At 47.5% G+C, this 12254-nt stretch overlaps 1 protein-coding gene across 2 annotated transcripts in view; it reads right to left on the minus strand.

The window, feature by feature from the left end:
* LYRM4 (LYR motif containing 4) overlaps positions 1-12254 on the minus strand; it is a 108184-nt gene that overhangs the window by 19952 nt on the left and 75978 nt on the right. Inside the window, exon 3 of one of the 2 annotated variants that reach the window (XM_057699093.1) lies at positions 8971-9988. The exons of the other annotated variant lie outside the window; for it this stretch is intronic. Within the exon in view, the coding sequence (XP_057555076.1) occupies positions 9923-9988 (66 nt within the window). The 3' untranslated portion in view covers positions 8971-9922. Of the gene's footprint in view, positions 1-8970; positions 9989-12254 lie in introns of those variants that run through there. 2 annotated transcript variants of the gene reach the window in all.

Consider the following 12254-nt stretch of genomic DNA (forward strand, 5'->3'; position numbering starts at 1 on the left):
TGCTCGCTTAGAGAGGACCGCCAGGCGACACCTGGAGCGCTTGTGACAGGCAGGTTCCGGGGCCCCACGTACTCAACCCACTGGGATGACAGAATGAGAGAACTAAGTAGTTAGGGAAAGAAAAAAGTTCACATTAGCTAACAGGCAAGAACCTTTACCCAGTAAGGAGACAGATACACGTGAGCATGTGTGTGCATGCGTGTACACACACACACACACACACACACACACACACTCTCTCTCTCATTCTTTACAGCAACCAAGAAATCAACTCTCCCAACAATAATTACTGAAAATGACAGCCTCTTATTTGAGATCATTTCCCATTTATATTGGAGATATGTAATGAAATAACTGTTAATTAAACCTATGAATGTAAAGGTTACCTTCTCATTTACAATGTATTTACAACTCTAAAATTAAATGTGAGTTCTGGATTTTTTTCAGAGCTTAAGTTTCATTTTTTTTAACCATCTAGAATAGTTCCTTTAACAGAATTTCATTTTTTTGACATGATGCTTGCTTGGTACAACAAAACTGTACTTTAAACTTGAAGTTTTGTATTAATTGTTATACTTTTTAGGGTGGCAGGATGACAATATTTCAGATAAATGATTGGGTGAGTAATATTCAGCCAATTTAGCTTTCTGTTGGATGTACAGTCCTGAGTGCTCAGTAACGACTCAGTGAAACTTCATTAATATGCGTGATACTTTCAGGTTTTCAAAAATGTAAGGGAACAGGCACTAATGGGATGATATTAAGCAATATTATAGGCGTGTGTAAAACAAAGATAATAAAATGAGGACAGAAAGAAACCATGCTCACAGAAAAGCACTTGACCATAAGCTTTCCTACGAGAGGCCCTACAGTCCAAGACTCTTATAAAAGGCATCTTACGGCCACCAGCTCATCAATTCTCCCAGGTCCCGAGGACACAGGTAGCAGGGACGGTGTGTGTCCATTATCTCAGACACTGAAACGGGGGCGCGGGAAACATCAGATGCTTAACCAAGGTCACACAGCCTGTCGCAAGAGCTCTCTTAGATGTTGGGTTTCAAAGTCATAGCTCAAACCACTAGTGGGTCCTTATTGCCTTTCTGGACACTGTGCAAGTGTTGTTTGTGGGGGCAGGGAGGAAAGAACCAGAAATTGCAAAGTAACCCTCAGCTGCCCGATTTACCTAATCTCTCTGGCTACTGAATATCCCACCATCAGAAGATGCACTAACGTTGGTGGGAAAAGAAATCTAAAAATCCTGGTATGTCTTATGGGCAAAAATAGAGCCCCAAAGTCTTTCACTGCTGTGGCGCTCAGGATTGCAAAGGGCTTCTTGCATCTTAGAATACGTCTGGGCGAGGGCTCAGAGCTGCAAATAAGCTCTCTGAGCTCCAAGTGAAATAGTGACTCTGAGACGGTCGGTAGGATGGGGCACTGAGAGGCAGCTCTGCGCCGTGGCCCGTCTGTCCCAACGTGAGTCTGGACGATGCCGGCACGTCAGGGAAGGAACCTCAGCACGCACGCTTTGTGGGAGATATCAGTGGCAGTGGACATGCCACCACCCCGTTCTCCACGTTACCCCCAAGGCTCTAATAGCAAACGATACAGAGGAATCGACCTCATCTGCCCCCCTTGCAATTCTTCCTTTTTTGGTGTCTGATTTTCCCTGATTAGAGCACTTTTCTCTCCTCTCTGTTTCACCAAGTCTGGGGACCTGAAGGCCAGCAGACCTGGGCTCAAGGCCTGGCTCTGCCATTTCCTAGAGGCTGTGAGGCCGCCTTGCCTCCGCGGACACAACAAGGGCCACCTCACAGGCGCGTGGAGCCCGGCAGTGCAGGCACCTAGTGACGCTAGTGACCCTGGCCTTGCCAACAGCACGTGAGATGCCACATAAACTCACTGGTCCTTCCTGACCCCCACACCTCCAGGTTCCCCGCCTCCTGCGAGCACAGGCTCTGACAGCTTCCCAAGTCCCCGGACCACAGCTGAAGGAATCGCGTGCATCTCGGGTTCACCAAAGTATGCCTCTCAAGCCTGCTCCTGATCTTGGCTTGGCTTCCCGATGACATGACCTCTGCGAGCAGCCACAGCGATCTCTGCAGCCCCCCCACCCCTGCCACCCGAAGTCTGACCTTCCATGTGAGCTCCTATCGGCTCCTTCCCGCATTCTTGCTCCCCAGACCAGAGGGCTCCCCCTCATCCCCGCCCACAGAGTGACCTCTACTCAGTCAACCCCCTACCCCAAGCCGGAGAGGCTCCACAATGCCTTCTCAGTAACTCTGGGCCTGGCCCGCGCGCCTTTCAAGGCTGGCTCAGCAATTACACTCCTCGCCCCGCCCCCAGGCCCTGCTCCCAGGGTGGAGGGTGGACTCAGGGCTCCCACCTGCTCACTGCTTCTCCCACCAGGGTCCTTGCTGGGAACATCCTCCCCAGATGACACGTGCCAATTCCCCCCATTTTAAGTCCTTGAGCAAATGACTCCTCCACAGGACGGTGCTTATCTTGCCCTCGGTAGCATACACGAGCCCTTATGATCCATTCTCCTAGCATTTTATCAGGAGGTCGTATGATCTCACAGGAAACGCATGGGCTTTGAAATCACAAAAACTTGTTTCTAAATCCTGCACAATAATCTAGCCGCACAACGTTTGGTTCCTTATTTATAACATGGGACAATAACACCTACTTCACAGGATTACTGTGATAATTAAAATCAAATGTACGTAACATATCAAGGGCAGTCCCTAGAGCATGCAGAGAGGCTGACTAAACGTGTCTCCTTTCCCTTGTCCTTCTCAACTGCTGTTTTTCACTTGCACTTCCTGGGACGACGACGTGTGTGGCTGTGTCCCCTCCCTGGCTGGGCGGGGGCCGCAGGAAGGCAGCGCCGTTGGGTGACTCACTGCTGGAGTCCCCACAGCGGCCAGCACAGCCCCGGACACAGAGGGGGACACACACATGCTGAAGGAATGAGCGAACGTACGATCACCATACTCTTGCCAACATGAATCGCTGGACTCGCTGAGCATGAGAATTGGAGAGGACCTTCGAAACAAACCACCGGCCCAACTTCATCTCAGAGACGAGGCTGCCACAGGCCCGGGGAGGTAAGGGCCTTGCCTGAGGCTGGCAGGCAGGTCAACAGGCACACACGCAGCTCGGAGCTCCTCCACCCGCCGCGCTGTTCCCTGATCAACGGGACACAGCTGGGAGGGACGCGATGCCCAAAGGATTTCTTAGGAGGATGTTACCACCTAGGTAACTTATGCCACTCGGGGAGATAACCACAGGAGATAAACAACTTGTAATCTGACAACACATCTTAGTACGTATCTCAGTGTCTGGCATGACAGACTGGATTCAACAAGGGAACAGAGTTGACCCGAGTTGGCGTTTAATGATCTTTCATCCTTCTAATCTAAAAAAAGCACATCCCACTGTATCTTCGTTGGTAAAAAGAAACACAGAAATACAAAAGGAAGATCCTGATAATTCCAAAAGAGAAAAAAAAGAGCTTGCCCCTTAGATGTAGAACAACCCAGATGAAAATACTTAATTGCAGCAATTAAGCCTGAGAACACCCTATACAGGGACACACAGAGCACTCATTCTAAGTTACTGGCTCTTCCTTCAACTCAGCACAGAAAATTAACTGGTACATGTTATCATCAATGCTGGGCTACAATTTTTGCCTAAGTCACAGAATAACCTGTGGAAAAAGCTTCTGTAAATTAGATATTCTAAGTCTTTGAGCCACTACTTTTAATCAATATCCGTCTGGAAGTTTTAAATGGCTTTCTGCTGAACCTCCCCACCCCCATCAAGTAATTATCAGAAATATTGATTTCACTCCTTACATTCAATCTTACAAGTTCATAAAATATTGGCCTATTAAGTTAACATAAAAAATGCAACTGAGCAGAGGGAATTTCATATAACACCTGCAAACTGGGTCTATGTAAGGGAGGTTTTTAATATATTCTGACCCCCGCCCCGGTCCCCAAGCCCTGGGTGGGTGGGAAAGGAGGTTACAAAGGGGGTGATGGAGCAGAGAGAGTGGAGTGCAGGACCCAAGATCACGCAGCAGGACGTGAAACGTCAGGAAACAGAACTCCAGCACCTCATTCGACAGATCTAAAACTCTGATTCACAAATTCATAGTAACTAAACCCACACGACACACTGAGCATTGGGGGAGGGCCACAATTCAAGTCCCGTCACCCCAGGTCTGGGAATTTTTACAATGTCACTCTAAGAGGACGGTTGGCTGAATGGATGGTTGGAAGGAAGAAGAGGGATGTGGAAATCCTTTTCTGTTCAGAATCACAGAGTCCCCGCACTGCCGGTCGCTGGACTGATGGTTCATGACACTAGAAAACACAGGACAGGTTTTCAGGCTCTGTCTTCACTGGGCTAATAATCAACTTCTCAGCTACCAAGACCACACACACATAAGAAATGACCGATGCTGGCAAATTCTGTCATTGTCCAATAACTGAGTCTACACAGGGGTGTGCGTGTGCGTGTGTCAGGGAGCCACGCACACACGTATCACTTAGTGATCAGACCCGCTCGCATCAGGATGTCTTGGAACCTCCCAGAAAACGGGGATTCTAATCCTGGTGCCGCCCGTACCTCGATGTGCAGCGTCACGTCTGTCTTCTCAGCAGCAAAAGGTGAGTGCAGCCTCCCAGCCACGCTGAAGGTGAAAGAGAAAGTGCGCGGGGAGCACGGAGAAGAATGGAAAGCGTTAAGCAAAGGTCCTTGGGTTGGTGCAGCTCTCGGGCTGTGTGTATTCCAGGCATCACAAGGCATCACACGCGCTCCCCAAGAAACAACTACCCGGGATTTCTGTGGCTAAGAAGGAAGAGCAGAGAGGAAAGTCTTGAGATGTCTGTGGAGGCGGGATGGGCAAACCAGATGTTCCCCAGAGGCAACCATGGAGACTGATAATCTTGGTCACTCCCTATCGAATTCTTCTACAGGACTGCGCCACCTATCTTGCAGTGTTTGCCAAGACAGGAGGCAAAGGTGAACAGTGAACAACCCCTTATCAAACCCAAGATACCAAGACACACTGCCACTAGCCCTGAAGAGGAAACCTGTGCTAGAGGTGCAGCCTCATCTCAAGATGAAAGGCAGCTGTCCACAGGCTGAGACCCCCCGGCCCCGTCTCTGCGGTGGCCCGCGAGGCCCGCGGCAGCGGAGCCCCTGGGGGAGGTACTGGGACCCCAGGCACCTGCTAAGGGCCAGGCCTGTGAGGGGCCAGCGCCAGGGACTCTGACCCTAAGGGCGGGGGCGTCCAAATCGAAGGGATCCAAGCGACTGTTTGAAACAGAGCGTCAGGCAGCGCACCGGGAGCAGGAAGAACAAGCAGCGGGACAGCAGGAGAGGGACGGCAGCCGCCGCCGCTGCTCCCTCCCGGGGCTTCCGGTCTCCGCGAGGCAGGGCGGCGACCTGCGGGGACGGGTGAGGCCTGCTTCCCCACGTGTCCTTCGCATAAACCCCATTTCACAGCTGTTCCATGCAGCTGGACCTCTAAACCTCCTCCTGCTTCGTGCCAACAGAAAGGGCTCAACACAGGAGGACATCTGGGTCCCCTCGGGGAGAGAAATCGTGACTGCTGGAGGCGGCCCCGGCTGCCCAGAGACAGCCTGCAAACCTGTGAGGGTCTCCAATCCCAGCAACCGTCACGGCAGTATTACGAGACCTTCCCCTGACCTCCCATCCAGCTTGGTTCCATCTTTTTGAAAGAAAGAGAGGGAAGCGCTCTCCCAGCATTCTGGATGTTGCCTCATGAGCAAGAGTGAAGCAGTGCTGGGTCCACCTTCCGGAACTTTCCCCTCAAACTCAGACAAACGGCGCAGAACTGCAGGTGCGGAGGTGTGTGACCCTTACAAAATAGAGACAGCCTTCTCCTGTTCTCTTAAAATCATACGGATATTTGCTCATTTATAAACTGACATTGAATGAACGCCTACAATATGGAAACGTATTTTCCCATGAATCAAGAATAAACTAGTATGCCAAGTTACCACTTAATGCCCACATTTTATCTTATGACTGATGACGTCACACTAAAACAAACACTGAAGTGAATAAGGACTTAGCTATCTGCTAAGGACTAAGATGCAGTGCTCTGAGAATTGGTACGTTGCTACCAGACTCAGGGTGCCGCTTCTTTCTCCTGTGAAGGCAGATACACAGCAGCTACTTCTCACATGACTAGATGTTCACAGCCAGTTAGCATTATAAAGTGTTCTTGGTATGAGCTATGCAAACAGGAAGCAACTAAATAGTGTCTGTAGTTTTTTTTTTTAAAGAATACTGAGATATTATATTAACAATAGATATTACATTTTCTGCTTTAATTAAAGAAGAAATCCTGTAGGTTACTGTAAAATAGAAATCATAACACAAAATTCCTAGACGTGGCAGTTACCAGTGAGATCTGCTTTTCATTTCACCTGGCATAACCATGAAAGCACGAGGGATGCTCCCGTTTTCTCCAAGATCAACATATTAGTCCATTTAAAGAAATGCCACATGAGGCTGTTTCCACTTTTCTTTAGAAGACAGATTTAGTTCGTTCTTGTTTAACATTGAATGAATCTCTCCATCTTAGCAGCGCCTGAGCCCGAGCCGGGTACCGGCTGGATTATGTCAAGCCCTTGGGCAAAGACAGCAGTGGCCTGTGGGGGTGTGCTAGCCGGCCAGCCATGACTCCTGATGAAAAGAGGAGCAGCTCTAACTCCACGCCAGCAGCAACGCAAAGCACGCCCCACTCTGTTCACTACTGGGACAGACTCTGAGCGAAAGAAAGATCAGTCCCTATCCCCCAAAGTTTTAACTTTATGTCTGTTTATCCATCCATCCACCTGTACGTAGGCATGTATGCCCACGTGTGTATCTACGTATATACACATATCCATATGCATTTATACAGACATGAGATTAATCAATATTTCTAAGTATTTCAAGAAGCATAAGCAAATATGGGCAGAAAAACCTTAGACAGGTGCTCTTGGCAATGAAAATGTACCTGAGCATAATGGCATAAGCCAGTATTAATAACAATATTCTTTTCCAAAACATTTGCCACAGCGAGGTACGCTGGCCACACGGAAGGTTCCTTCCTCGGGTCCACGGCACTTGAGGTTACACCTGTCAAGCACAAGGCGACACCGTCACGATCACTGCCTTGCTAGGGTGGAAGAGGGTCCAGTCTGGAAGGAGGGAGTGTTTGCAGAGGCAACATGCCCATCCGCTGGGGTGGGTGTTTTTCTGAGGCTCACAGCTGCAGTGAGATGTGGGTGATGAGACGATGTGTAGTGAGAAGACCCCGGCATCGCACTGCGCAGGCAGGTCCAGAACAGGACACGTGGGAACAGGGAGCAGAGGGGTCCTGGTGCCTCTGACGTCTGCACGAAGATGCGGCTCTGGGCCAGGCTGACAGCAGGCGTCGCACTCATGGGTGGAAATGTGAGCAGGAAGGCGGGTGAGTGCGGGCTGGAGAGGGTGAAGGTGGGGGGCGGGCAGAGGGCCAGGCTGTGGGAAGGTGGATGAGGAGATGAGTGGAGCAAGGGGCCCACTGGGGACGGAGGCTGGTGAACAGCGAGCCAGGGAAGCACGGCATTGCAAGCACCTGGGCAAGAGAGTTTTTAGGAGGAAGAGGTCAACACGCGCTCAAAAGCCGAGAGAGATCATGTGAGATAAGGGATGGAAATCATTTATTTTATTATAATTCACTGTATTTACAACGAAGAGGTGACTTTGGTGAGAGCAGCCTTTGAAACAGGACACTTTTAATGGTTCTCCATCGCCACCACCCAAACCCATCTCAAGGCCTCTCTAGAGGAAAGCTGTCCTCCAGCCATCGGCAGGCCAACACGCATTAGGCCTTCTCACCTTGACATTCTGCTCAAGAATGTTCCTTCAAATCCGTACCTCACATCACACCCCTGCTGTGAAGCCTTTCGGGACCCCTCAGTCCAAAGCTGTTAATACTTGACGGAGGCATTTATTGACAGGGCCCTGATCTCTTAGCACATGTGCCAGGTCTCAGAATCTACTTTTCCTAGAATTTTGTTTTCTTTTTTCCCTCCTGAAATCCCCTCTCTCCGTAAACTTCAGTTTAGGGCTGATCTTTCCAGTGAGGAAGCCGTTCTGCTGAGCAGCCACCCGAGAGGGCTCTGTTCTTTCTCTGAAACCCTTTAGCTCGTGGCTAGTTTTGGAACTCACAATAGTAAGTGGTACGTTCATTTCAGGTGTGTCCATCTGTGTGTGTAACCCTCCCTCCTTCCCAACCAGACTTTAAGCTCCTGGAGAAGTAGAGACTGCAGGAATTTCAATGTCTGACAGACCTGGGTTCTGCTCTTGGACTGAGTACCATTTCCTTGGATGAAGGACGGAGGCCAGATGCTGGCTTTGCAGGCAGAGGTGTAAAATGGCATCTGCTTGGTGCCCGACCATCAGATACTTTTCTTTCCTTTTCCCTTTCCCTTCTCTGCCTCCACGTCGCCTGGGTCATACATTTATAGACATGAAAATGCTCCCAAAACAAATTGAGAGCAAGTGATATAGATCAGAAAAATGGAACTGCAGTAATGGTTACATCCTGTATTTATAAAACAGAAAGTTACATCTCCCCATAGACAACTAAAGACTGTAACACAATGGGTCTTATCCAACTTACTGAAAATGTTGGGAATCTGCATGGGGTAACACACATATGTCTAAAACTGGAAGAAATCGCTCCGTCATGGAGTAACCAAAACATCCTAAATTATGATTAACGGCACATAAACATATATTTTATTAAAGAATAAATCTATTGATTTGTTCTATTCTATCTATTGATCTAGTGAGTGAAAAACTACCTGAAGAGTAAGAATCAGGTTAAGGGTTGTAGAATAAAATTTTATTTCCCATTTTCCTTTGTTTGGCAAAAGACACGGGTGAAGGAACAGAAGAAATATAAGATGTGAAAAAAAAAAAACTATTGACTAAATGATAAATTAGCATGATTTACCTTTAAAAGTTTTACTTTCTTTGGTTTTATTTAGACTTTTCTATGGCATTGTTTTCAAACTGTTGTATATAACCTTCTCCCACCCAACACAGAACAACCTTAAACAGATTTTTAGATGAGTAAAAAATATCCTTAGTGGTCAGCATTTGGAATAACTTATGAAATTAGTTAAAGCAGTGTAATACAAAGTATTAAAATATAGTATATCAATTACTTTTGGTCACTGAGGAGGAAAGCAAATAAGATATTAATCACTGAGAAAAGCAGTCACAAAGGGCTTATGGATTATGCAAAATTTTAGTGATGTATTTTCATTAGAGGATAGTTGTATTCACAGTGGGATTTTAAAAACAAAAACTGAAACAGCCACTACCACCATGCCTTGGACAGGAAGAAGCTGCAGGGCTGTGTGCTTTCACAGCACTGACACGTCCGCGTCACATCACGACTACCTCCTCCACGTGGTGGGATGGCGGGGAGGAAGGCGGCAGGACAGCTGGGTGCGTGGACGCAGAGGCGGTCTAGGCCTTCCTCTTCGGCCGGAGCCTCCTGCTGAGCTAGCACTGCTCACTGGGTAATTAGGAACAGAGGGAAAGCCTTCTCTACAGAAAATCTGTGAGCACCTTCTTGAAAAGACAGTTTTCCCACTTCCTGTTAGTCATTCCCAGGACTCATCCTCCCTGGAGAGGAGCTGTAGAAAGAACAAGGCCCCCTCCTCCAGTCAAGCCAAGACACAATCAAGGTGTTTCAGGCTAACGGTGCCCTAACAGGGACCCCAGGCTTGTCTGCACATCAGATCACCCTGGGAGCTACTGGGCCTCCCGGGGTCCAGGCTGCATCGGACCGCAGGGATCAGCAAGTCTGCAGAGTTCTCCAGACGATTCTACCTCATCAGTATGAATTAGAACAGAAGATTTTAACTTGGTCTTGTATCAAGGTCACATCTACTTCATTTACCTAAAAAACAAACCATTAAATCTTCAGCTTTAAAACATTTCCGAGCAGAGCACACAGCAGGCCCCCTCACTCCATCCATCTGCCGCTTACGTGTCCTTTCGTTATGTCTCTAAAGACGACATGAATGACCAGCAGTGGTGAGCCTGGTGCGGCTCTGGGTCAGGGATGAGATATCCACAGCTCAGAGGCTGGAGTGAGTGAGAGAGTGAGTGAGTGAGTGTGTGTGTGTGTCGGGGTGGGTGAGAGTCGGGGAGCAGGCGGCAGGGGGGATCTGTTTGCCCACATTTCATGCTAATGGAAAAGCTAATTTTTCTTTAGGGTTATGAGCAGTGTGGAACCATCTGGTGTCTCCCGCTGTTGCATCCTTTAGATCCTGAATGTTTATATGTTCATGGCATCAAAACACCACGAGCCTAAAACAGTGATATTTAAAGGACACTGCGTGTTGATGTTAAGCCCACATGACTGATGCTTCATAAGCATGCCACTTGGGCTGCCAGGAGTAAAGAAGTATTTGAGTATGTGAATGACACACATAGTCTCTTATCAAAAGTAGAGAGAACCCCCCCACCCCCTGCCAAAGGGGAATCCTCCCATGTTAATAGGTCATCTGGATATCGGGTATCGCCTTTTGTGAAGTCAATGTTCAAATTTTTTACCCACTTTTATAAGTTGGTTTCAGTCTTTTAAAAACTGATTTGTAGGAGTTCTCTATGTATTTTGAATGCAAATCTCTTTTCAGATATTTTCTCCCTCTCTGTTGATTTTTTATTCTCTTACTGTCGGCTCTTGACATCACAATTTTAGTATAGCCCAATTTTTTTGTTTGTTTTTCTTTTTTTCTTTTATGGTTCACACTTTTTGTGTCCTATTTAAGACATCTTTGCCTACTTCAAAGTAATACAGATATTTTCTTTTGTTTTCCTCTACTAAAAAGAAGACAACAGGCCCAAAATGGAGTCGATTACGCTAAGCCACACATCACCCACCGAACCAAGACTTAAGTTACAGTTTCGGTCTCTCCCAGAAATGGAATCTTAAACCAGCCAATCAGGAATCACTTGATGAGCCATCATTAGGTCATCTGCCAACAGACCCCTGTCTTCCCCTCAAGGACACGGACCTGCCACAACCAGACCACGCTGTGCTTCCTTGTTCCTGCTCCTCTGCCTGTAAAACTCATTTTGTGCAGCTCCCTGGAGCTGCACTCTCTCTGCTGCACTGGATGCTGACTGGTTCAGGAGCCACAAGGCAGTCAATCTTTAAGATGTACAAAGTTGATTTTGTTTTTCAACACTTCTAAAACTTGTTTTTCCCTCTCCACTTAAATCTACAATCCATTTTCATGTATGAATGGGGAGGAGGTCAGGCTACTTTCCCCTCCAAACACCTATCCAACAGACTGGACAACCCTGACTGAGAAGGCTGCCCCTGTCCCAGTGCACTGCAGTTACATCTTCGCCCTAAGTCAGGTGACTATACGTAAGTGGGTCTTTTCCCGGACTCTAGTCTGTTCCATTGATCAGTTAACCTAGCCTTGTACCAATGCCACACTCTCTTAATTAACAGAGCTTTAGAAGAGGCTCTATATATGGTAGTGGAAGTATGCCAGTTCTTTTTCTTTATGTATACATTAGCTGTACCTGGTGTTTTGTATTTCCATGTGAGTTTTTTAAAATGATCAGTTTCTACAAAAAAATATTGTTAGTACTATGATTGGGGCTGCATCACTTCTATACATGAATTTGAAGAACACCGACACCTTTATAATACTGGCTATTCCAATCTGTAAACATGAAATATCCCTCCATGTACAAATACATGAGAAGGTACTCATCTTCATGAGTCATTAGAGAAATTAAAATTAAAGCCACCATATCCACTAGATTAAAATGAAAAAACACAAAAATGCCAAGTGCTGCAGCAGATGCGGAATGACCACGGGACATATATTGCTGACTGATGGGAGCGCAGGGTGGTGCGTCCACTGAACACATACACACTGAGGAGCTAGCAATTCCAGTCCTGGAGTGACCACTCACCAACAGACAAGCACCAGTGTGTGCATAACAGCCTGTTCAGAACAGCCCCAGACTGGAAACTACCCAAATGTCCATCAGTAGTAGAAAGGATAAATGCATTTCACGGTGTCCTCACAAATGAAAAAGTATACCGCCTGGAGGAGGAACCATCCCACCAGAATGCAATAATGTGAACGGACCTCAAACAATATTGAGCAAGAGGAGCCAGGATCCATCACAGAAAG

The sequence above is a fragment of the Hippopotamus amphibius genome, chromosome 11, assembly GCF_030028045.1.
Source record: "Hippopotamus amphibius kiboko isolate mHipAmp2 chromosome 11, mHipAmp2.hap2, whole genome shotgun sequence".
NCBI lineage: Eukaryota > Metazoa > Chordata > Mammalia > Artiodactyla > Hippopotamidae > Hippopotamus > Hippopotamus amphibius.